Raw genomic sequence first — 26957 nt, forward strand, 5'->3', positions numbered from 1 at the left:
GCCACACAGAACCAAATGCTCACCCAAATATGAACGAGATTCCTAACAATGGCAACTATTCCACAACGGAACAGACCTCCTCGGTGTGTTTTAAATTCTTTGGCATCGGAGGTCTCTAGTCAGTGATAACGTAACAACAGAAAGGCTCTAAATGTCCTGCCCCAAGAGACTAGAATGGTATTATCTCTGTGCTCTAAATAAGAATACGGGTTCACAGATGATGACTGTGTGTGCACAAAACCCCACCCAATCTACCAAACTACTAGGGTGGATTTAGCATGGTTGCAGGATATGCAATTTATTTTTGCATTTCTATGTGCCTATAATGAGCACATGGAAACTGAAATTTTGAAAATACCATTCAAAATGGTATGGGCCCCAAATCTGGGTATGGGCCTAAATTCTAATGGTACCTCCATTTTAGATTCTGATTTGAATTCTTTAAGATCATTTTGGAAAGTGGATTTGAAGAGAGCTCTAAGAAGGAGACAGCAAGGCAAAGTTTCTTTCCTGTCAAACAGCAAATAGTCACTAATGAACCACACCACACTCTGGAATAAATTCTGTAATCTCTGAACTCAGCAGACCACTAGAGAAATATTAAAGATACCCCCCAAATTTGCTAACGCTCACACAATGCAAACTTTGTTCCTGGAGACAGCTCTGCACAGAAGGAATGAGGGGAATCCAGGCTTGGGATCCCTGCTCCTGCAGATCATAAGCAGGAAATCCAGTAAAACCTGGGGCTGGCTTGTCACAGTGGAAACAGGGCTCCCCTCACCCCCACCGTCCCTGGGAGGCTGTACCAGTTGTCACTTTGGAAGCTGTCTCAGAGCCAAGGGTGTGGGAGCTGTTAGCAGAGGAAACAGGCAAATGAGAGAGGAGAGAGAAAAGACAACGAAAGGTACATGCTGAGCTGGTTCCCACTGCGGGCCAAGGGGCTCAGCCACATTCGAGGAACCGTGCAGGCCGTGCCTCTGAAGGACAGGAGGCTGGGACATCTCACCTGCCCACGGCTGCGGAGTGCCCTTCCAGGTTCACCTTCCCAGCCACCCTGGCTGTAGACTGAGCAAGCTGAGAAGGCTTCAGCAAAAGACCTGAGACAGAAAAACAAAGGCTTGGAATGCTTGGAAACTGCTGGTGTGCAAAGGAACCGCCCGCTGTGGCTGGAGCTGGTGTGGGAGCCAAGAAGCACCTGGCTCAGATGCCTCAGAGACAGCGGAGACCAAGAGACTGAGAGGACGGGCAGGGGTGGAGGGGATGACGGCAGGGAGAGAGGGCAAGCGCGTATGTCCAATGCCCACACCACTGCTTTCTGTCTGAACCCCCTCCATTGTACTTCAGGACCACCTGACTGCTCCCAAACCCTCCAACTTCTGAAGCTAAGCAATTCCTGGCTTTCTTTCACCCACTTATTTTAGTCATTTGTTTTGCAAACAGAAGTGTCAACAGCTGAGCAGAATCCACCTAGTCACACACGACCTGGTCGCCCTCTCCCCAGCGCCCAGGGGGACAGTCAGAAAGGCATGCTTGAAAGAATCCCTTGGAACCTTCCAGAGACCCACCCAGTGTGGGCCATGGAATAAAGCCCCTATTCTGCTCTCCATGATGACGCGTGCACAGCGTATGAGTCTGTTGCTGGGAACATTCTAATTAGATTTCCTTCACTACACTGCCTTGATATTTTGTTTGAATAGATTCTAATTCAAACACACATTTTAAAATAGCTTCCCAAAAGTCTTAATGTCATGTTTCTGTCAAGACTCTAGCTTTTGCCTTAATAATGCAAACCTCATTCATCCTACTTGACACTTTCATGTTAAAAAAATCAGATGTGCAAAAGCTCACTTTTTGAACATAGCAGAGTGGTGACTAAAAATACTTTCAAAAGGACTTACTAGTAAGCACATGCATTTTTTTTTAATTCTTAAAAAAAAAAAAAATGCAGCTGTATATAGCGGCTCTTATATAACTTCCCCTGCTTACAAAGCCGTTTTCATTTACAGAGTTGTATTTGTCTTCACTGTTACCAGTCATCTAGAAGCACAAAATGTTCTAGCAACCTACACCAGCACTAAAGCAATCGACTCCGCGCAGGCCGGGGGGTCCGGCTCCTGCACGGCTGAGGCGCTGTCTTTGGCGTGGGATTCCCAGGTGATCTGGCTCCTTGAATATTTCCTGCTTACAGTTAATGGGCAGCACAGGCTTTGAATCTTAATAGATTTGGGTGGTCTGAATGTTAGCTTCATCTCAAGTTAATTAACGTCCCTGACAGGTTTCAAAGTCTCATCCATAGAACAGTAACAGCGATACTTACCCGGCAGGACAGCTGTGAAGACCCAAGGAATGTGCACACCGTGAGGCCTGACGTGGGGCTCCTCGTGAACCATGGCTGTTATCGCTAAAACTTTCACCTTCTAGGCCGGGCACGGTGGCCCACGCCTGTAATCCCAGCACTTTGGGAGGCCGAGGCGGGCGGATCACGAGATCAGGAGATCGAGACCATCCTGGCTAACACGGTGAAGCCCCGTCTCTACTAAAAATACAAAAATTAGCCTAGCGTGGTGGCGGCGCCCTGTAGTCCCAGCTACTCAGGAGGCTGAGGCAGGAGAATCACTTGAATCCGGGAGGTGGAGGTTGCAGTGAGCTGAGATCGTGCCACTGCACTCCAGCCTCAATGACAGAGCAAGACTCCATCTCAAAAAAAAAAAAAATTTAAAAAAACCTTTCATGTTCTAGATTTAAATTTTTTTTGCCCAAATACAACAGATTTGTGAATGCCCTCCACACTAAATGGCCGCAGCTTAAAATCTCAGTGAAATAGTCCCAGCACTCTGGGAGGCAGATCACCTGAGGTCAGGAGTTCAAGAATAGCCTGGCCAACATGATAAAACCCTGTATCTACAAAAATACAAAAGTTAGCTAGGCATGATGGCGGGTGCCTGTAATCCCAACTACTCGGGAGGCTGAGGCAGAAGAATCACTTGAACCCGGGAGGCAGAGTTTGCAGTGAGCCAAGATTGTGCCATTGCACTCCAGCCTGGGCAACAAGAGTGAAACTCCATCTCAAAAAGGTAATTCCTAACTTGCAAGGGAACACCTATCAATCATCAGGAAGCCATCAGGAGATTATTATTGGCTGGACAGAAACCTAAAGAGGTGGCGGCAGTCTTACACTGCCGGGGTCATCAGAAAGGAAAGGGAAATAGAAGGGAACCGCCAAGCAGATGCTGAAGCCAAAAAAGCCACAAGGCAGGACCCTCCGTTAGAAATGCTTACAGAAAGACCCCTAGTGTGGGGCAATCCCCTGCGGGAAACCAAGCCCCAGTACTCAGCAGGAGAAATAGAACGGGGAACCTCACGAGGACACAGTTTCCTCCCCTCAGGATGGCTAGCCAACGAAGAAGGAAAAACACTTTTGCCTGCAGCTAACCAGTGGAAATTACTTAAAACCCTTCACCAAATCTTTAACTTAGGCATTGATAGCACCCCTCAGATGGCCAAATCACTATTTACTGGACCAGACCTTTTCAAAACTGTCAAGCAGATAGTCAGGGCCTGTGAAGTGTGCCCAAGAAATAATCCCTTACACTGCAGGCCATACGTTTCAACCCCTGTATCTTTTAACCTCCTTGCTGTTTGTCTCTTCCAGAATCGAAGCTGTAAAACTACAAATCGTTCTTCAAATGGAGCCCCAGATGCAGTCCATGACTAAGATCTACCGTGGACCCCTGGCCCAGCCTGCTAGCTCACGTTCCGATGTTGCTAACACGGAAGGCACCCCTCCTGAGGAAATCTCAACTGCACCACCCCTATTACGCCCCAATTCAGCAGGAAGCAGTTAGAACGGTCGTCCGCCAACCTCCCCCAGCAGCACTTGGGTTTTCCTGTTGAGACGGGGACTGAGACACCGGACTAGCTGGATTTCCTAGGCCAACTAAGAATCCCTAAGCCTAGCTGGGAAGGTGACTGCATCCACCTTTAAACACGGGGCTTGCAACTTAGCTCACACCCGACCAATCAGGGAGTAAAGAGAGCTCATTAAAATGCTAATTAGGCTAAAACAGGAGGTAAAGAAATAGCCAATCATCTATCGCCTGAGAGTACAGGGGGAGGGACAATGATCGGGATATAAACCGAGGCATTTGAGCCAGCAACAGCTACCCGCTTTGGGTCCCCTCCCTTTGTACGGGAGCTCTGTTTTTGCTGTATTAAATCTTGCAACTGCAAAATAAATAAATAAGTAAAACGTGTTTCTTCTACTCCATTATTTTAGCTATATAGTTGTTGTTTTAATGAAGCACACTGCAGTGGGGGCAGGGTTTATTACAGCCTTTGTAACAAAATGTGAAAACCCAGGACCTAGGGAGAATAAATGGTTCAAAATCATTTGGCTTCTTGCCTTGCTTCCCCCACACCCTCTCCTGCCCCTCCTCCTTTCCCCTGGCTTTCCTTGTCTGAAGGATTCAGGGAAAGCACACGTGGGTCTGGGCACTGTCACTCACCATTCTCTCCACTTGCCTAGCACTGTCCTGAAGCAGCCCTGGATGGACCCAGGGCCCTTGGGCAGCCTCTTCTGCTGATGGGCCTTCTCGCTCTGCATTCCCTCCACTGACACTGGCCCACCCGCCTCCTCTGGGCATGGTACGTGCAAGCACTTAGCCTTGTGCCTTACTGACAATTCCACTCTAAACCCCAGAACACATTCTTCCTGTCTCTGGCTCTGATACTTCCTCCACCATCTGCTGGTCTCCCTCTGTGAGGGTTCCAGCCAAGGAGAACTGGAGATGGGAGAGGCAGGGTGCCTCCACCTGCTGGGTCCTCAGCAGCCTGACGGAGGGGCCACTGCCCCTACAGCGTTCTCATCACACTTGCTGTTTAACCATGAGTGACAAAGACAAATGCCACACAGCAATTCTAAGCCCATCAGCGGCATGAGACACCAAACCCCGCACACAGACACTGCGGGGGGCACAGCCTGGCTTGGGTAGCAGGCGCTGCAGGGCAGAACTGCCCAGATGGCATATGAGGGGCCAGGGTTTTGTTTGCTTTGCATTTTATTGTGGTAAAAATACTTAACATGAGAGTTACCCTCTTACCACATTTTTAAGTGTATAATACAGTACACATTTTAAGGTTGGTGATTTTCATGGAATTCAGAGGCCAACCTCTGTATTTTGGTGAAAACTAACAGTTCTTCATCTGAACTACTCAGCACTAAAATTTTCCACAAATACCAGCTCCTCATTACTTCAGATGTTCCAGTGATTGGTAGCAATTAAGAGGAAAATTCCAATGAGCTGGCTCCCAGTATGCCCCAAGTACAGGATCGGAAGCTATGACCACTGTCTGACCCTCCTCATGGCAGCAAAACACCAAACAGCAAACTCGGTTTGTACCAACAGGGCAACGGGGAATTTCCTGAAGTCACATCCTCCTTGGATGTGTGAAATATTTAAGCTTAGACGTAAAGAAACTAGATTTAATAACTGTTTCCATTACTTGCCTTCTAGTATGGATTTGGATGTTTCAAAATAGTGGCCGAGCACAGCAGTTCACACCTATAATCTTAGGGAGGCCAAGGTGGGAGGATTGCTTGAGGCCAGGAGTTCAAGACCAGCCTAGACAACAGTGAGACCCCTGGCTCTACAAAAACCAAGCAGAGAAACAAACAACAAAACTGAAATGAGCTGGGCTTGGTGGTGTGCACCTGTGATCCTAGCTACTTGGGAGGCTGGGGTGCAAGGATTCTTTGAGCCCAGGAATTTGAGGTTGCAGTGAGTTACGATCCTGCCACTGTGCTCTGGCCTGGGTAACAGAGCCAGACTCCGTCTCTAAAAAAAAAATATTCAATTAAAAAAAAAAAGAAAAGGGGCTGGGTGCAGTGGCTCACGCCTGTAATCCCAGCACTTTGGGAGGCCAAGGCAGGTGGATCACGAGGTCAGGAGTTCAAGAGCAGACTGGTCAAGATGGCGAAACCCTGTCTTTACTAAAGATATAAAAATTAGCCAGGCGTGGTGGCGGGCACCTGTAATCCCAGGTACTCGGGAGGCTGAGGCAGAGAATTGCTTGAATCTGGGAGGTGGAGGTTGCAGTGAGCTGAGATCACGCCACTGCACTCCAGCCTGGGTGACAGAGCGAGACTCCATCTCAAAAAACAAACTCTCTCTCTCTCTCTCTCTCTATATATATATACACATGGAAATACCTACCTAACGGCTTTGCCAACACCAAGCTCACCCAGAAAGTGACAGACATCACTGAACTGGCTCACATAAGTCTCCCATCTCACGGTCCATCCCAGGTGAGGGAGAAAACGAAGCTGGAGCACGAGAGATTTTAATAAATACACATTTCCTTCCTACAATCAGAAACTGAGGTCACAGAACAGTGACTATCTTCCCATCCCATCACTTTAAAGACAAAAAGATGAAGAGATCTAAAAGAAGCTGAAAGCTAAGCTAAAGAAGATGAAAGCACCAGCAGAGGAGGAAGGTAAGGAATATTTATAATAAATTGACTTCAGCTTCTGTCTCCAAAAATACAAGGGATTTCAGAAGTCTTAAAGTCTGGCCTCTTACCTGAATAACTGGCACCAAAGGAAAGCACTAAACTGGAAGTTGAGATCCCAATTTTAAATCCAGTTGTCTTGTGCTTCTTTCTTCAACTAAAAATACTGGTTCTAATGTGACCCATGAAATGGCTGGTTCTATAGGTGTAGGATTTGATTTATGTTGCAAAAAACTATTAATTTAAAATGTGTTTGAAATGCAATTAATGATTGTTTCCCAACAAAAATTGCATTAGGTTTTGTGGACATATTTGTTCCATAATATTCTCAACTTTTTTGTTAGAATATAAGACTTTTATTTCAGGACTAAAAGAAGTGAGGAATGCAAACTGCGACCCACCACATCCTGCATCTTCCTGAATAATGAGAGGATAAGAAGTGCATGCTGATGCAATGCTACGGCAACAAGCCCTGTAATTCCAGCTCCAGGCTGCAGCCGAGTACGTGAGCACTTCTGGCCCCCTTATAAGAAAAATAACCAGAGTCACCACTATTCTTAGAGAAGTAAAGCAACTGCGCTAATTAAGTCACCATATTAAGTGTCCAAAGAAAACACTGACTCAAATGGAATAAAATACACACTAGTCAAAATATGCTTCAGCCATTATAAAGTCACAAATCTTGTACACAGACGGGCACAGACAGTAAGGCTGGAATACACGTGTATGAGAAAATGCCATGTGTTCATTTAAAAAAAAAAAAAATCACAGGTTTTAGAGTTAAACATCTAACTGGTGTAAGAGAAGATACAGAATTGCCATGATTTCCTACTCCATGCTTAGAACAGCCTTTATGGAACTATCAAAACAGAGGATAAGGCTGACTTTTGCCATGTATTTGATTAAAAAATGAGGGGAAGTTCATTTTATCAAAATAAAAAGGATGAAGTTTAGGTTTTAATGTTGTTTCTCTAAGAACTAAAAATGACCTAGTATCAGTCAAATGCAGCTGGAAGTTCACCGTCCTCCTCTTTGTGGAGACAGCGTGCCTGTCCTCTCCTAGAGACCAAGCAGGGAGGTCCACACAGAAACATCAAGCAGGCCGGGCGCGGTGGCTCAAGCCTGTAATCCCAGCACTTTGGGAGGCCGAGATGGGCGGATCACGAGGTCAGAAGATCAACACCATCCTGGCTAACACGGTGAAACCCCGTCTCCACTAAAAAATATAAACAACTAGCCGGGCGCGGTGGCGGGCGCCTGTAGTCCCAGCTCCTCGGGAGGCTGAGGCAGGAGAATGGCGTAAACCCCGGAGGGGGAGCTTGCAGTGAGAGACTCCATCTCAAACAAACAAACAAACAAACAAACAAACAAACAAAAACGTCAGGCAGCACGTGGACCTGACATGCTCACGGCAAATTTGTCTTTTTCTTTCTCACTTCAAAGTTTTTCTAACATTTACATTATTCAAAATCCAAAACAGAAGAAGCTGGACAGAGGGCGGGAGACGGAAGGAAAAGACAAGAGGTTGTGTTCAATCCTCACTTTCAAGGAGAGTGAAAATCTGCTTCGGCGGCAGGCAGGATGCGTCTAACTGTGCCCAGCTTTTCTCATGGGGCATGTTGTCCCGGAGAAAACACACTGAAACGTGCCTCTCCAGAAGCAGCCGTCATCCGTAGAGACGTGATACTCTGAGAGTGCCTCTGGCGGCCTGTGCATCTCTCTGCTATGACTGTCCAATCAAGTCACTAGAATAAAGAACAGGCTTCATGATATCCTCTGCCCTGGAGGTTTCTGAAATCAGGATGCATTCTTTCTACTAAGGAAATAATTCTTATCATAATTGCCACGGGATAATTATGATCTAAAATTACTATTGTTGGTGACTGTCAATGATGCATAAAGAAGAATACAGCTTGATTTTCAAAGCCTAACCCTGAAGAAGCAAGACAATTAAAAGCTTGTTTTGACTAGTTAAAATGAACAAACTTGACACAAAAGTCACAAAGGAAAAATTCTACAGAGGGAAAGTATCATCAACTGGCCTGACTTGGCATTTCTCTAATACAAGTTACAAGCTCCAAGTGCAGGGGAAAGACCTTTCAAGAACCAGAAGGTCAGGCCAAAATTCATGACTGCAGAGGAACTGTGGGAAGGAGGTGTGGTCCCCCAGACCATTCAGGCCAGAAAGGAAGAAAGGTCATGACTCCCACTGTCTTCAGGGAACACGACGCAGCACGTTCTGCAATGTCATGTAATGGTAACTTGATACTACATAACGTACAAATGATCTAAAAGAGAACAACGTTAACATCTGCAAAATGAACAGGTAAAATTCCCCACCTGTGGTTCTGTAGATTTCTGGCTCAGGCGGTCGAATTCCAAGGCAGGCAGCGAAGAGGCTCCCACTTCCCGGAGCGCACATGGGCCACTCGGGCATCTGGGCCAGTATGATCCGACGCACTGTGTGACCTTCATGCTCATAAGGACAACTGAGTAGAGCTTTCAGTACCAAGAAATATAAACGACTTGCAAAAAAGATATTTAAACAGGCACAAACAACTTGGATAACATTTAATTTATTTTATTTTAGGCCTTACAGAGACTCAATTTTGAAAATCAAAAATAAATGAAGGCCCTCATTTCAAAAAGTGAACTTTGACCAACAGAAAAAATATGTTCACATTACCTAACAAGCTGTATTTTCAGAAGGAATCCTTTAATTCAGAAATGCGTATCTCACAAAAACATCTTCTCAACATATCATTTCAGAAAAAGCAGGAAAGATGACTTTTTTTGCCTCATTGGCTACAAATCATCTGTCCAATCCATTACAACTATCTTTTACAGTAGCCTGATTTACGTCTGAATTAGTTAAGAAATCCTGAATGACCCAAACCCAACACTAAGAACACAGAAAGCAGCTCCATGTGTCAAACATACAATTTCCTTCTTTTCTTCAAACACCTGTTCTGCTCATACCATTAAGATCTTTAAAATTCCTGGAATTATCTTCTAAGATCATTGAAACAAGAGAGCCACTATCTCCATTTCATCCTGAGCATAAAGCACTTGTAAATGAGTGTAGATTCTGTGACAAATAAACACATGATTATATTTCAAAGGATAATTTATTATTTTCACTACTGGGAGGTAGGTAATCTCAATGTAAGCATTCTTTTTCTCCTTTCTTGAAATCTGTAAACAGCACCCTGTGGTATGCACAAAAGGCTGTCTCAGTAAAATACATTTTTTCATGTGGTTGGTTTTGCTCTTATTCCTGAATAAACTAAGTCTCTCACTTAATCCATCTTTCACTTCAAATACCAATTCGCTTAGCAAACCCTTTCTGTGCATTTCACAGAGGCGAATCTCAGTCCTAGCTCCCTCCCCACCCGGTCAACATACCTTGCATAAACGCAGACATGCATTTAGCCAGCCACGGTGGTGTGCACCTGCAGTCCTAGCTACTCAGCATGCTGAGGTGGCAGGATCACTTGAGCCAGGAGTTCAAGACTGCAAGTGAGCTATGATCATGCCACTGCACTATAGCCTGGGTGACAGACTGAGACTCTGTCTCAAAAAAATAAATATAAATATAAATGTAGACATTCAACGAGACACGGGCCTGCTTCTGCCGAGCACTCGCAGTTCACAGAGGTTATAGGTGAATTAATCCCAACTGTAAGATGTACTGTAAATGAAATGAGGTCTATTATATATAGCAAACTATAATTTATTGTATATATTCTCAATTATTTAACGTGGCATATTGGTACTATATTCTGTTAGCCTGCTATTAATACTCCCAACTCAACATACTACAGGGGTCCCTGAAGTTTAAAGACTAGGTTAGCAATATACTGGCAACAGCATCTTTGTAACATTCCCGGTGCCAAGTAATACAACAGAACTTCTCACATCTCCAGAGAATTTTTTACTAGAGAATTTCATATCACTCAAGCAGTACCTCATTGTCTATTAGATAAACACAACATGATTATGAAACTGGATGGCAACAAAACTCAAATGGACTGAACAAAAGATGACTATGCAGGAAAAGCAAATTTCAGTTTCAGGATTATTAGTAATAAGAACCTCCAATTTATCCCCACTGGAAAATATGCAACACGAAAAGCAAAAGGAAATTGTTTTAGAAGAATTTCATATAACACAAGATTTTAACATAGGCAGTCTCCAGTGGTTAAAAAGAAAAAAACGAGGAATGTGTTTCATATCTAAAAAATAGCATTTAAATATGCAAAAGTGTGAATTATTTAAATACTTAAAACATGTCAATCATGTTTAGGTTTGAAAACGTGGCGTCAATGTGAAGCAGTGCTTTCAGCCCTCTGTGTCAGGAGACAACGGAGCTACCTGCCCAAGACTGCAGACGGCAGAGACACAGCCGCATCTCCCCGTACTCTCCCCGGCCACCAGGAAGAAAGATTCCAATCACAGCGCGTTCATTTAAAAAGCATTCTAATATGATAATCAGACTCATCAAATGCAAACTTTTTTTCCCCTTTAAACTACTCTTTAAATTTGGCCAAACTAAGTACTTGATACAAAAATGCTGGCAAAGAGCAGGGGTCCCTGCAGACTGTGTGGCAAACCCTGACATCCTCTTGCCTTAGCAGATAAGTCAAAACAAGGACAATCTAAAAGGAGGCCATTCCCTCATCCAATTAGCAACGGAAGGGTTAGAACTGAAATAATCACTGTTAGAGCATAGGAAACAGACACACACATACTCAAACACACCCCACCACCCCAGCAACGCTCACAGCTGACAATGGCTGAATTTCATTACAAGCAAATGATTTAATTACAGCTTTTTTATTTAAAAAAAATAATAAATCAGCTGGGCGCAGTGGCTCACGCCTGTAATCCCAGCACTTGGAGAGGCCGAGGCGGGCGAACCACGAGGTCAGATCAAGACTATCCTGGCTAAGACGGTGAAACCTCGTCTCTACTAAAAATACAAAAAATTAGCCGGGCACGGTGGCAGGTGCCTGTGGTCCCAGCTACTCGGGAGGCTGAGGTCAGGAGTTGGAGACTAGCCTGGTCAACATGGTGAAACCACACCTCCACTAAAAATACAAAAATTAGCTGAGTGTGGTGGCACACGCTTGTACGCCCAGATACTTGGAAGGCTGAGGTGGGAGGATCACTGGAACATGGGAGGCAGAGGATGCAGTGGGCCAAGATCACACCACTGCACTCCAGTCTGGGAGAGAGAGGGAGGCTCCATCTCCAAAAAAATTAAAAAATAAAGAAATAAAAAATCAAGTAGAATGCTCAAACAAGGGTAATTTCCCTTCGATGCAAGACAAAAAGCAGCAGCCACAATTTAAAACTTTACTCCACAATGAAATCAGCATGAATTCTGAAACGAAGACACTGGGAAATTGCACGGGTTTGCGGAGGCAAGGCCCCTGCCTACCCCAAGCAGTTAGCGGTCTCCATGACAACCTGACTCCATTTTCAGTCTCCCAACCTTTGTCTGCTTGAGAACCATGAGCTTGAGTTACTGCTGGAAAACATTTGATTTTAACAATAAATTTAAGGTTTAATGATTGTTCACCTTTCCTCTGAAAGATTAGCTGAAAAGGACACAAATAATTCACGAGACATGTTTGAGGCGATCACCACCAATACACACTTCGAAAAATACCATCACCATATATATATTTGCTTAAAAAAATTATGACAAGCTTCAGGTAAAAATAATTTTTAAAGGGTCCATTTTTCATTTACATACAATCAATACATCGTATTTACATATATATGACTGAATCTTTATTCCATTTTCTTCATGTAAGATATTTTAACTGGTAGGTAACTGCTCTATTCTGTTTTTATAGAAAGACTAAATACCTTCTTATTCAGTTTTGATGATGCTAGTTTGTCTCCAAATTACGTACTGAATACAGTTAAAACCTCAATGAATAACATAAACATTAAGATCCAGTATTAGCCTATTTTATGTGTCGCACTGGTTATTCCAGGAGTCAACTGCTCTAGTGTGCATCAATTACAGCTGCAACAAAACAGAAATCAAGTGTGGTTCTGAAGACCCTGAAAAAGAAGTATGACTTCTACGACGTTCACCACTGCTTAATACTGCTACTGATGGGAAATTCTTACACTGGGTTCATTTCTTTCCATGTAATAACACTGACTTTTCTAGTGATATTTAACTTTAAAAAGGTATTTTACTTCTTTAACCCTCAGAGAACTTGTATATTTAGACAACTAACCAAAAAAATAATCAGACACACGTATCTTTGCCCACAGTTTCCAAAGGGTTAAAGTGCAGGAATTTTCTATACTGCTGTAAGGCACCTTATTCCACTTTTTTCTTAAAGGAAACTTTTTCTTTGGTTTCTTGTAACTTTTCAGTGAGTCTGTCTTTCGTTTCTTCCATCTTCTCTGTGATAAGCTCCTTTGTCTCCTCCATCCTGTCCTGTAGATACCCCTTGACGGGTGGTGGCGTGGACATGTAGCCGTGACTGCGCAGATACTTCACAGTGAAGGATGTTCCTCCCAAAGTCACGGTGTACCGAGCAGGTGTTGCGATCTTAAGCAAAAAGCAAACAGAGACAAATCAAAACCTGGTTATTACCACCATCTGAAGCAAAAACAAGTTAAAATTAAAATTCTCGGTAGTAACCAATCAGAATAAATTGCCTCATTGTTTCACAAAGCTAATGTTGTAATATCCTATATGGTTTTCCCTCCTAACAAGAGACACTTCTTCTGTGAACTCATTTCACCAACGTTTGTCCTCCACACAATCCTGACCCAGATAACAGAATCATAGCACTGATGTCCCTAATCGTATGCTAGTAAACTTGGGGAACAGCTCAACCTGGAAATCAGAAACAGGACTCAGTACCACTAAAAATAACAAAGGAACACGTTTCTATTCCTTAAAACCCCTGCCATCCTGCCAAAAGCTTTCTATCGGGAGCTAAACTAGAACTGAATGTCTTCAAATGGTGAGAGGCAGAGCATGAATCCACTCTCTGTTGGATTTAGGTTAGCTTCACTTCCAAATCCCTTTCCTTTGACTTTTCCAAACCAATGCTACCTTCTCATTACAATCTACCCTGAGTCTCAAATCCTAGCCAGTAATTTACATGAGGCCAAAAGTAGTAAAATGGCACACCTGCTGCAGACATGCACAGGTTTAACGTTAATCGGAACTTTTAGGACCAACGGTAAATAGCAGATGACTGGTCAAAGAGAAACATAAAAGTAAAAAGGCTGCATCACATTCTAAGTCAAAAATCAGGCCGGGTGCAGTGGCTCATGACTGTAATCCCAGCACTCTGGGAGGCTGAGGTGGGTGGATCACCTGAGTTCAGGAGTTCAAGACCAGCCTGGTCAACATGGTGAAACCCAGTCTCTAATAAAAGTACAAAAATTAGCCAGGCATGGTGTCAGGCACCTGTAATCCCAGATATTCGAGAGGCTGAGGCAGGAGAATCGCTTGAACCCGGAGGCAGAGATTGCAGCGAACCGCGATTGCACCATTGCGCTCCAGCCTGGGCAACAAGAGTGAAGCTACCTCTCAAAAAAAAAAAAAAAAAAAAAAAATTCATAGGTGTTGGCAGGTACAATGGCTCACGCCTGAAATCCCAGCACTTTGGGAGGCTAAGGCAGGAGGAGTGCTTGAGTTCAGAAGTTCAAAACTAGTCTAGGCAACATAATGAGACCGTGCCGTCTCTTAAAACAAAAAGAAAGAGAAAGAAGAAAAAGAAAAGAAAAACAATCAGCCGGGAGTAAGTGGCATGCACCTGCAGTCCCAGCCACTTGGGAGGCTGATGCAGGAGGACTGCTCAAGTTTAGCAGTTCGAGGCTGCAGGGAGCTGTGACTGCACCACTGCATTCCAGTCTGGAAAACAGAGCAAGACCCTGTCTCAAACAAAACAAAACGCATAGGTGTGCTGTATAACAAAACTCTGAAAGAGCTGTCTGCTCTATCTCTAATTTCTCTCCTAAACACGTTAAGCAAGCTTTCACCCATACCTCCTCACCAAAACTGCTTTCACAGTCACAGCGACCTCTACAAAACTAAATCCAGTTGTCAATTTGGAAGCAGCCCCTGAACCACTGGAACCATCCAAGACAGCTTTCACTTCCCTTCACTTGGCTCCAGGCCCTCAACTTGCTGGGCTTCCTTCTGGTTCATGGTGGCTTCTCATTTTTGCCAGTTCCTCCCTTTTCACCCACATCTGAACATGGTGTGACAACAGTCGATCCCTGGACCTCTTATTTTCTCTACCTATCTCACTGTCTGGTCTGTAGTGCCGTCTATACATGGATGATTGTTAACTTTAATCTCCAGACTGAACTTGTCCCCTGAATTCCAGTATGTACAACCACCTCCGGAGATTTGCATGTCTAATAAGATCTCAGACTTAATGCAGGTGAGTCACTTAATAGGGACACGTTCTGAGAAATGTGTCATTAGGTGATTTTGCTGTTGTGTGAAACATCACAGAGTGTACTTACACAAACCTAGATGGTACAGCCCTCTGCACATCAGGCCACAAGGTACAGCCTATTGCTCTTAGGCTGCAAACCTGGACAGCACAGCACTGCGCCAAATACAGCAGGCAATCGTAAGACCACAGTAAGCATCTGTATACCGAAACTATCTAAACATAGAAAAGGTAGAGTAAAAACATGATATTCATAAAAACATGGGACCTGTGGGACCATCACTGTCTGCAGTCCACGGTTAACCGAAATGTTACTGGGTGGCACATGACTGCATGTTCAAAACTGACCTTCAGATCTTCAACTGTCCTACTTCAAACCTGCTCCTCTCAAAGTCTTCCTCGTCTCAGAAAATGGCAATTCTATTCTTCCAGCTGCCCAGGCCAAAAACTTACAAGAAAGCTTCAACCCCTCTTTCTCTTCCATAATTTATATCCCAATCATCAGAAAACCCCAGCAACCACGTCTTTAAAATACACTGAGAATCCAACTACTTCCTGCTACCACCTGGCTTCTGGCCACTTTTGCCTCTCGACTCAAGTACTGTAATCACCTCACCTCACACCAGGTCCCTTGGCTTTTCCCTTGGTCCTGCCATGGTCTGTTTAGAGGAGCCAAAGTGATTTTGATGGAACAGAGGCAGGATGCTTAAAACTGTCCAGTGGCTTTCCCTGTCCTCAGGGTAAAAAGCGAAGTACCTGTAAGAGCCGACAAGGCTTTCCTGATGTGACGACAGGCCATTCTCTGCCCTGTTCACCGATTCCAGACACACTGGCTTCCCTGCATCCCTTAAATACTCCCAGGATCCTGCAGCCTCAGAACTTTGCCTTTCGGGTTTTCTCTGTTCGGAACGCTTCTCCCTCTTGGAGGAGCAACTATCTCACCTTCTCAGCAAGGTGTGCCATCTCCCACTGAAAAAAAAAAAACCACCACAAACATACCCCCATCCCTGGTTTCCTTTCTTAGCACTTACCATCATCTACGTGCACATACTTTGTGTGCACAGCACTTCTAACTTTATCTTGTCTCCCCAGCCCACCATCACTCACTACACTATCTGCTCCACGAGGCAGGTATTTTGCACTGTCTTCTTTGATTCATTTACTCCCAGTGCCTAGAATGGTATCTGGCACACAGAAGAGGCTGACTAAAACTCTGGGTATATTTCAAAGAGATTATGAGGCAGTCAGTGAATATATCCTGCAGCCAACTGCCACCAGACCATACATGCCATACTTCATCTGGGGGCTTTGTCTTGATGAAGCAAAAAATCTGCATCTGTTGTTCTATTTGAGAAACTATGGGTTACAGATAACACACAGGAGAATCCCTCCATATCTCCTACTTCACAGAGGAATAGTGAGGGGGAAGAACCACCACTGGCACTCATCTTCCTACCATGACGCCTACAGCTTTGTTTTCAATCCCAACTCCACAAACACATGCTGAGCATTTTATTCACCTACAGAACACAATACCAGGTGCAGTGAAAAAACAACAAGAAAGAAGACATGATTCTGAATTCCTGGGAGCTCCTAATCAAATAAAGAAAACAAACACTTAACACCTAGCACAGACTGTGCTATCAACTGTCACGCTATGGGAGTGGGATAAGGAGCAATTAAATTAGGGAAGGTTTACATCAGCATGATAGTTTGACTTACTCGGGTTAAAGTTATACCCACCATAACTAGAAACTTGGTAATTTTTAAATTTAATACACTTTAATGTAGAAAAACTCAACAATTAAATGTTAGCTCTCTCATCAAAATTGTAATAAAAGAGGAAATCTACCAAGATTTCAGAGGATGCTAATGAGGATGACAGAATGAAACAATGCTACTTTTCAGTAATGCTATAAAACCGTAATTCTTAGATATTCTTATACAACAGAAGTAAAATAAAACATCTAGTTTCTCAGTGTTTTCCACCTTCTTAGGCAGAAGTTTCACAGACTCTCAAAAATATTTATCAATTTAGAAAATGAGATTAATATGGCTAAACTCCACAATTCACAGTGAGTCTTCCCTTCCAAAATAAAGACCCATAGGCATAGAAGCTATCAAGATGACGTTGTCAGGCCAGGTGCAGTGGCTCACGTCTGTAATCCTAGCACTTTGCGAGGCCGAGGGACGGCAAATCACCTGAGGTCAGAAGTTCGAGAGCAGCCTGACCATCAGGGAGAAACCCCATCTCTACTAAAGAAATACGAAATTAGCCAGGCATGGTGGCATAACGCCTGTAATCCCAGCTACTCGGGAGGCTAAAGCAAGAGAATTGCTTGAACCCGGGAGGCAGAGGTTGTGGTGAGCTGAGATCGTGCCATTGTACTCCAGCCTGGGCAACAGGAGCAAAACTCTGCCTCAAAAAAAAAAGATGATGTCTGAATCCAAAGAATAGTTATAAAGATTATCAACTTTCAAAATGAAACGTATGTTAGGTTAAAATCTAACAAAAAAGGGTTTATAAGACAATTCGGATTAAACCTATTTTACTTGCTAAGAAAAGATCAACTATTAAAAACAGTAAAATAGGGGGACCTCCTCTTTCGGCTTTGGAGGACCCCCCTTCTGTCTCTGTACAGGGGAGCTTCTTCCTTCTCCCTTCCTTCTTGCCCCTTCTTGCCTATTAAACTCTCTGCTCCTTAAAACCACACACAGAAAACAAAACAAAACAAAAAACAGTAAAATAAATGCTAAATTTTGCTAACAAGTCAGGTGGCATGCAGATCACTGAATAAGAAAAATAAATATAATTAATATCTTAAAATAACTGTATCTCCATTTATCAACAGGAGCAATGTCAAACAGAGGGCTACCACCATGGAAAATCACACAAGTCTAACAATTATCTGATCACAGCAAGTTACGGGTGATCTACCAATTTTTAAGGCATTTCTTCTTAAAACCACATTTTTACTTCTGCTTTATTTTGTTATCTTGTACCCCCAGCCACTCGGGAGGCGGAGGTTGCAGTGAGCTGAGATGGCGCCACTGTACTCCAGCCTGGGCAACAAGAGTGAAACTCCATCTCCAAACAAAAAAAAAGTGTTATCTTACATTATTCACCAGACATATCAGAGATGAAATACAGTGTTTCAAGTTACAAAATACAATCGGAAGCTAACACGGAGTCTCACGGGGAGATGAGCAGGTCACTGGTGAGGTCTGAGGAGCAAGGGTTTGTCACCGTACCCACCTTAAACAAGGCATACGCTGTGAGTGCATTTCCACTCTGGGAGTTTTTCAGGATGCTTACCACACTGTCAGGTAACCCAATGAGTTCTAGAAAAGGAACGACATTCACTCCTCTACAAAAAAAAAAAAAAAAAAAAAAAAGGTAACTTTCATATGTACAAACTTTTAAGGATATTTTCAAAAATTATCTGAAAATACCAAAACCACACTATAATTTTATTAAATTTTGCTTAAAAGTTGATTCTACATTATCAAGCACTTTACCTTTACTCTAAGAGAACATCTTACTTGATGTACAAAATGCAACATACACACAAACATCACATCACATGGTATCGTACCGCCTACAACTCCTATTTGCTTCATGTGGGCATCCTAGTATGTTTAGAAAAAGAGGCAGTTATTAGAATAAAATTAACAGCTTTAAGTAAAGTATGAGAAAAGGATTAGAATCATTTGCCTGGTCTTAGTTTCCTCAACCAAATACCACTTCCTTAGAATGCTCCAACTCACATTTTAAGACCTAAAATTTTTACCTTTAAAATTACATGGGGTTTTTTTTGGTTTTTTTTTTTTTTTTTTTTTTTTTTTAATTTTTTTAGACCGAGTCTTGCTCTGTCACCAGGCTGGAGCGCAGTGGCGCAATCTTGGCTCACTGCAACCTCTGACTCCCAGGTTCAAGCGATTCTCCTGCCTCAGCCTCCTGAGTAGCTGGGATTACAGGCACGCACCACCACACCCAGCTAATTTTTGTATTTTTAGTAGAGATGGGGTTTCATCATATAGGCCAGGATGGTCTCCACCTCCTGACCTCATGATCCGCCCACCGCAGCCTCCCAAAGTGCTGGGATTATAGGTGTGAGCCACAGTGCCCAGCCAATTACACGTAATTTTATGTGTAACACTGCATTGTAAAAGCAAGAGACATTTTAACATCACGTTAGTGTGTTATCATGCAAAGAATAAATGATACTATGGGTTTGATGAAAACTTCACTTACTCTAAAAGGATGCTTCTATTAACATTCTTAAGGCAGCTGAAGAAGCAATTAACATATATCACAACAAATTTCTGGAGACAGGAGAGAAGGCAGAGAAAGTCTCCAACCTGAGCCGTGACTTCATTTCCAGTTTCCTGATTATTAACATTTCTGAGCCGTGACTTCATTTCCAGTTTCCTGGTTAACATTCCTGAGCCCTGGCTGCTTCATTTCCAGTTTCCTGATTATTAACAGTCCTGATCCCGACTTCTTCATTTCCAGTTTCCTGGTTATTAACATTCCTGATCCCGACTTCTTCATTTCCAGTTTCCTGATTATTAACAGTCCTGAGCCCTGGCTTCCTCCTTTCCAGTTTCCTGATTATTAACAGTCCTGAGCCCGACTTCTTCATTTCCAGTTTCCTGGTTATTAACATTCCTGATCCCGACTTCTTCATTTCCAGTTTCCTGATTACTAACGTTCCTGATCCCGACTTCTTCATTTCCAGTTTCCTGATTATTAACAGTCCTGAGCCCTGGCTTCCTCCTTTCCAGTTTCCTGGTTATTAACATTCCTGATCCCAACTTCTTCATTTCCAGTTTCCTGGTTATTAATATTCCTGAGCCTTGGCTTCTTTATTTCCAGTTTCATGATTATTAACATTTTGCCACAATGGCTCTTGCTCTCCCTGGACACTGTGACCCTTCACCCCTAAATTAGAACGAAGACATTCACCTACACAAACACCACATTTATAACAGACACGACAGTCTACAGTTAATATATAATCTAGATGACAGTTTCCTAAATTGTCCCAGTATACCCCTTATGGCTATTTTTCCTGTCTCTCTAGTCTGCTTTTCTCTAGAAGTGCTTCTCAGCATTATACGGTGGAGGAGGGCAGGATGTCTCTCTTGACACTGAGATTTCTGAAGCAAGCAGGCTGGCTGCTTTTCAAAGGACACCTCTCAACTTGGGTTTGTCCGATTGTTTCCTCAAGATGAGATTCACGTTAAGTACTTTCCACAGGAAAACAACAGAATGGACACTGTCCACCTCAGCACATCACAACAAGGGACACATAAAGTCAGTCTGTCCATCCTTAGTGTAGCAGGGCAAGCCGCAGACAAAACTCCTCAGACGCCAAGTTAAAGAAGGAAGGGCTTTATTCGGCCGCGAGCATCGCATCGGCAAGACTCACGTCTCAAGAGCCGAGCTCCGAGTGAGCAGTTCCTGTCCCTCTTAAGGGCTCACAACTCTAAGGGGGTCCGCGTGAGAGGCTCGTGATCGACTGAGCAAGCAGGGGGTACATGACTGGGGGCTGCGTGTATCGGTAATTAGAACAGAACAGAACAGGACAGGGATTTTCACAGTGCTTTTCTAAACAATGTCTGTAATCTGTAGATAACATAACCGATTAGGTCAGGGGTCGATCTTTAACTACCAGGCCCAGGGTGTGACGCCAGGCTGTCTGCCTGTGGATTTCATTTCTGCCTTTTAGTTTTTACTTCTTTCTTTGCAGGCAGAAATTGGGCATAAGACAATATGAGGGGTGGTCTCCTCCCTTATTCCTCCCCTTTGAGAACTTCACTCAATAGTGGGAGTTCTCACTTTTGTTCTCACTACCCATGTCCTCTTGCAAGACAGATCGACAGTGAATCATATAGTACACTTGTGCTGAAGCATTCTGGTGAACTAAGGTAGCGATAAAGCTTTTTATCATTTGAAGAAGTACAGGTAGCAAACAAGGGAGCAGTAAGCAGGTTCCTATTACTATTACGACTCCTATTGTAAGAGTTTTAAATCCTCCTAGCGCTGGCAACCATTTTCTAAACACAGCCCCAGGATGAAATCCATGCCACACTTGCACGGGCACATGTGCCAGTTTTGTCATATCTCTAACTATGTCTTCAACTACTTGCCCTCGATCATCTACGTGTAGACAGCAATTAGTAAGGTTAAATTTCCTACAGACCCCTCCTTTAGCTGCTACCAAGTAGTCGAGAACCAATCTATTTGGATAGATAGCATTTCTCATCTGAGTTTCTTGCTGGGCCAGAATAGTCAAGGCTCTGCCAGTCTTATTAGTGATTATATCTAAGACAGCTTCTAACCATACGATTCAGCTGACCATGTAAATGGGGGTCTGGTATCCCCACGAGCCATCTTGTGCCCAAGTACCAGGCCAATAATATTGTGTGATTCTCTCAGGGGGCCATTCATCATCTTTCCAATTTCCTATAGCTATGCTTCTCTTTTCACAGGAAGCCCAGACAGGGAAGCCCAGAAGTTCGCCTGTCTTTATGGGCAGTAGGAAGAAAGATGGTTTAATAGTGCCAATACCACAACTACCTGCCCGCTGGTCGGTAATTCGGTGTAAGCTCCATGCCCACACATCCAGTATAAGCCAGTGGGGGCTGTCCAGTCCCGGTGGGACTCCGGGTGGGTCCACACGGTTTGCAACTTTGGGCATTTACTGAATGGATTTTTCTTAGTATGGTTTGAACTCCACTAGGTGGCTGTTTTTGTAGCACTATCACACAGTTTTTGCCTAAGGCAGCTGAGTCTTCCCACAGGAAGAGTGAAGTCCTTCCCCACTCTTGCTATACAGTATTGTCTAATGATTGAGGCTGTTAGGACCCAGAAGTTATCAGGCTGATTCTTTTGAGCTGAGAATTGTTCAGGAACTGGGTCTGTAGGTACTAATTCTCGGGCTTCCCCTGGCCACTGATCTCCCATTACAGTTCCTCCACATACATAACATGAAGTGACACTGAGAGACTGGGCTACATGCTCGGCTAATTGCAAAAACGAATTTATTGTTTTTCCTGGAATTTCTGGCACTGGCACCTTCAGTTCATCATAGAAGGTTTGAAATACTGGCTCAGGAGAGCGTTTGTAAACTTCTCCTCAAACCACGACATTTACTCGAGGATCCAGTCCAGCCCCATCAATTCCTAGGGTTACACGCTCCTCTTTTTTCCAGCGAGGACCAAGGGGGTTGGTTATTACTAGTTCTAAGGGTTACACTGACCACTGGAACAGGAAGGGCCACTTTTCCCTTTCTGAAGGTGGACAGGATCCTCTTCACTTTTTATCCAAGTAGCCTAAATGACAGAAGACCAGTATCCACATTCATTTCCACACAGTCCTAATTCTGACAGACGTACTTATTTTTTGCCATATAGCCCCTTTCCTAATTAAGAGAACCACATCCTATTCCTACCTTGTTACTATTAATGACAGCACAGGCATCAAACTTCAAGGTGACTTATTTGGACACCCCTTTTTCTTTTGTTTTGGCTAACACTTTACTCGTATCATTTATGAGGCCCCACCAGTCCTCAGCCCTTAATCTTATTTTAAAAACTGTGGTCATGGGAGGCTCAGATGGGTCATAACACACATCAGGTTGGTCATTTCCTGGGCTACACACCTTATATAGAATACCATTATACAAACAAGTTCTTTCTAGAGTCCCAGTACACTTATAACAACCATAAAATAATAGGACTGTAGCAACTTTTTGTCCTACCTCAGTGACTTGATGTATACACTGGGAATACTCCTCAGTCTGAGGAAGGTCAGTCCTTACTGGACAAGCCCAAGTTTTAAGGAAAATGAATACCGCAATGAGTTTTCTCACGCTTCGGCCGTGTGTGGACCAGTCAGCTTCCGGGTGTGACTGGTGCAGGGCTTGTCATCTTCTTCAGAGTCACTTTGCAGGCACTGGCGAAGCTGCTCCCGCCCACAAGCTCACAGTCTACTGATGTTCAAGGACGGTCTCCGAGGTTGGGCCCTCTACAATAAACAGAGTCTAACACCTTTACACAGTTATGTTCAACTGGGCTCTGTGATCCCGGGAGCAAGGTGGCAGAGTTTAGGGTGCTGCAAACTTCAGTGGGTATGTGGGGATTTTCACACAGCAAGCTTTGGTACTTGGTTAATCTGGCATTTGGTAGCCAGTGGCGGTCTTTGGTCATCAAAGTTACCACAGCATGGGGGACCTTTACATTCAGGTTTTGCCCAAGGGTTAGTTTACCTGCTTCTTGTGCTAACAGGGCCCTTAGACACAGGGGCCAGCCTTCGGAAACCCCGTCCAGTTGTTTTGAGACATAGGCCACTAGCCTTGGCCAGGGCTCCACAGTCTGGGTTAAAATTCTAACTGCCATTTTCTCTCTTTCTGACAAATAGGGTGTAAAGGATTTTGTCAGGTCAGGTAGTCCCAGGGCTGGGGCGGACATGAGTTTTTCTTTTAACTCATGAAAAGCTCGTTGCTGTTGGTTGTTATAGATGTAGTTTATCCAATTTACATTTTTATTAACTGTCACCCACCAAAGTATTGACTCAAATCCTACAGCTATTTGATTTCAAGCTTTAATTTCATCTGGTATTCCCCATGGGACTCCAATTGTGTCTAAATAGACGTGAGAGTCGAAAGACCCATTAGGGGCTTCTCTCACTTTACAATGTCTTATTTTTCCTCCCTCTGGTTGATGAAATGCCAGGGTGAAAGGGATAGCCAATTGGACTAAAGTACAAGTGCCACGCCAGTTATTCGGCACAGTGCCCAGTAAAGGTCCACCACAACACCACCACACATCCGCTCAGGGATGAACAAGGGCTGACTGATTGATAAGCCCTTCAAAATTCTGAACCTCACTGCATCCCTTCAGGTCTCCAAGGAACGCTAAGTTTCCTCCCTGTCATGAGAGAACCGAAGTGAACTTAGTGTTGGGAGACGGGGGCTGGATGGCCCTCGGGGGCTGACCCGCAGGGTGCTGGACTTTGGGATATAGCAGAGAGAGCTTGGCACGACTTACCACTTCAGGCTGTAGAATCCTGGAAAAGAGCTACCATGCAGCCTATGCCTGTCAACTGAAGGGCCACCTTAGTGGAAGGGGGACAGTCTGGGCCTCTGGCCTACCATGTGCACATGCATAACAACTGCTTTGTTTCACGTGCGGATGGAATATTTGATCCATTCCAATCAGGCATTTCCATCTTGGTGTCCTGTCTTAATTGCCAACATTTGTTTTAAGTCTTTAACTTCTATGATCCTCTAGTAAAATGAATGTATGATTTCAGGAAATTACAAAACCCAGTTGGGGCAGTCCATCCTTGCTCTTTGGTGGTCCACAGAGTGTTGGACCAACTACGGCATAAAAGCTCTACACTGGGGAGCAAGACTCCTGGTTAACACTGGAGTCTTTATCGAAATTTCCCCAGATTAAATGGTCCTAATTTACTAATGCCCAGTCTGAGGACAGTCCGGAGGGACAGAGGTACTTTTCTGAAGTAGAGAGCTGTCTTTGACTTGGCAAGTCTCCACAGGGTATAACAAGGCAAGCATTAAATGCAACACTTTGAGGTGAAATTGACATGGTTATGTTAATAACTAGATGGTCAGCAATAGAGCGAGGAAAGAAGAGAGAGTAATAGAATAGACGAAAGAGTTAAATTTTTCTTAGCTTTAGTTGGTAGGGTTTTCCCCTGGGACTGTGGCCCATGATTCTGGAGGGGGTGGTGCTTTCTTGACTCAGTTGTGATGAGTCCGTCCTTTTTTCACTGTATGAACAGCAGTCTTGGTGGTTAGCAGCACAAGGTAGGGTCCTTCCTAGGCTGGCTTGAGATTCCTTTCTTTTCACCCTTTGATGAGAACGTGATCTTCAGGCTGGTGCTGGTTTACCGGAAACTCTAGGGGTGGTACCTGTGTTAACAGACTTTTACTTTGGAGGGAAGGGAAAGTGGAAGATAAACCAAGTAAGTAATTTCTAAGAAATTGATCTTTTGTTTTAAATGTGGGGACATCAGCAGTGGACTTTATAGTCCTTGGTGCCTTTCTACTGAGAAATTTCCTTTAGCACCTATTTTTATTAGTTTTTGGACCAAAGAAGCCAAACACCATTTTATATTTGACAATGCTTCCTGTATTATTTTTATACCAGATAAGCTAAATTTCACCTTTATATTAGTGTGTTATTAATGTTAAACTTAGTTTTAATAAAACTTTCTATACATATTTAGTCAATTTTTTAACGTCAGACCGTAAGGTAAGATTTTTATAGACTCTTTTTAACCTTTTATAATCTTTGTTAAAGAGCAGGTTAGTGCTTTAAGAAAAACCCGTCGTGTTTTTACTTTAATGTCCAGTTCACAGAAAAACTGATAATACCCCTTTAACTTTAGCTAGTATGTTTACACACAGAATTTTCTTTACAATTAAAGTTTTAAAACTTGCTTAAACCTTCAAAACAATAATTTGTTAACCTTTTAATGCAGGTAAAAATGTACATTTTTATACTTCCTTATAATCCTTTTATCAAAAGTATATTTTACTTTCCTTATACACCTTGCACATCAACTGGTTTTTTTTTTCAATAGTTGTATATTAAGGAGGCCTAGTTACTTTTAAATTATACAACATTTCTTGCATAAATTCCTTTTTTAACATTTTTCTCTTTCACAACTTTCGCAGACAATTCTTTGAAATGCCTCAACTTTCTGACTTAATACAAACATTTCTTTGTTTAAACAACCAGTTAATTCATTTCAGGACAAGAATTTACTATATAACACTCTTTTTACATAAACTCTGCCCCCCCCCTTTTTTTTTTTGAAGATGATAACCATTCTTTTCCAAAGCGAACTTTCTTTATGTCAGTGGACTAGACTGTCTAAGGCCACAAGATCAGAAGTTACTATAATATATGTCACACTGTTAACTTTCAGCAAACTTTACTTTTGTTGAAAACCTTGTAAGTTAGGGATTTTAATTATCCTTTGCTATTAATAAGACCTTATTTTGTCCAAATTAACTCAGTAGTGATGGCTTTTTTTTTTTTTCCTTCAATTACCCGGGAGGAACCATCGATCATCCTGTCCTGAAAGGAGTTCCTCCTAGGTCTGGTCGGACCTTTGCATGATAATTAAGATTTAGATGCCCTGTTAGGAAAACTTCTGGGTTAAGGGAATTTTCAGTGGTTAATGTTAAATCATCCCTTTTTTATTTTTTTAACTACTTGTATATTTCTCTTTCTTTGACTTTCTTTCTCTCTCTTTTTGACTTTCCTTTTGCCTCTGTCTCTTCCTCTCTCTCTTTTTCTCCTTGACTCCCTCTTTGTCTCTCTGTCTCTTTCTCTCTCTCTTTGCCTCTTTTCCTCTCTGTCTCCTTCCTCTCTCTCTCTCTCTGCTGGTCTTTCCTTGCCTCTGCCAGCCGCTTATGCTGCTGTTCTCTCAACCACTGTGGAGAGGGGGGGTGGGGGGCATCTAAAACCAGCTCTAACCAAGTATCTATGTATGGGAACTGGTCCGGGTGCTCTGGCTTACAGGTTGCCTTGTGTCATAACTTTGAAACAAGGGACCTGTCCAGGCTTCCATCTGATGGCCAACCTACCTCTAATGCTGGCCAGTCTATTTCACACACAGTTATAAGTTTTCCTGGTGTCACAGTAACACCGTAATCTCCCTTAAATCCTTTCTTGAAATTTTTCAACATAGTTCCTAGCAGAGTGGGCTTACTTTGTGCCTGACCCATGCTTCCTCAAGACAACACACACACCACAAAACAAAGAACGGGTAAAAAGGGCACACACACACTTCCATGGTTTACACCAAACCAGAATCAAAACCAAAATCAGAGTATCAAGAAATCCAAGCCGGCTCAAAACCAAAATCAAAGTATCGAGCAATCCAAGTCAAGTCAAAAACAAACACCAAAGTGCCAGTACAGGCAAGCCGTGGGTGATCAGGCCACGCTTCCA

The 26957-nt window shown here is 43.3% G+C and overlaps 1 protein-coding gene and 1 long non-coding RNA gene across 5 annotated transcripts in view; one reads left to right on the forward strand and one right to left on the reverse strand.

The window, feature by feature from the left end:
• The first annotated feature begins 2146 nt into the window (after positions 1-2146).
• Positions 2147-4249, forward strand: LOC140709027 (uncharacterized). The gene is made up of 2 exons (XR_012089365.1): positions 2147-2519; positions 3653-4249. It is a non-coding gene; the product is annotated as an uncharacterized lncRNA (long non-coding RNA).
• Positions 4250-12053: 7804 nt separating this feature from the next.
• The window catches only part of FAM210A (family with sequence similarity 210 member A), a 58539-nt gene continuing 43635 nt past the window's right edge, over positions 12054-26957 (reverse strand). For all 4 annotated transcript variants that reach the window (XM_037982536.2, XM_037982535.2, XM_037982537.2 and 1 more), the window contains 2 exons: positions 18217-18328; positions 12054-13090 (listed from right to left, as the gene is read on the reverse strand). In XM_037982536.2, the coding sequence (XP_037838464.1) occupies positions 12857-13090; positions 18217-18328 (346 nt within the window). In that variant the 3' untranslated portion in view covers positions 12054-12856. The remainder of the gene's footprint in view (positions 13091-18216; positions 18329-26957) is intronic.

Source organism: Chlorocebus sabaeus, chromosome 18 (assembly GCF_047675955.1).
Source record: "Chlorocebus sabaeus isolate Y175 chromosome 18, mChlSab1.0.hap1, whole genome shotgun sequence".
Classification (NCBI taxonomy): Eukaryota; Metazoa; Chordata; class Mammalia; order Primates; family Cercopithecidae; genus Chlorocebus; species Chlorocebus sabaeus.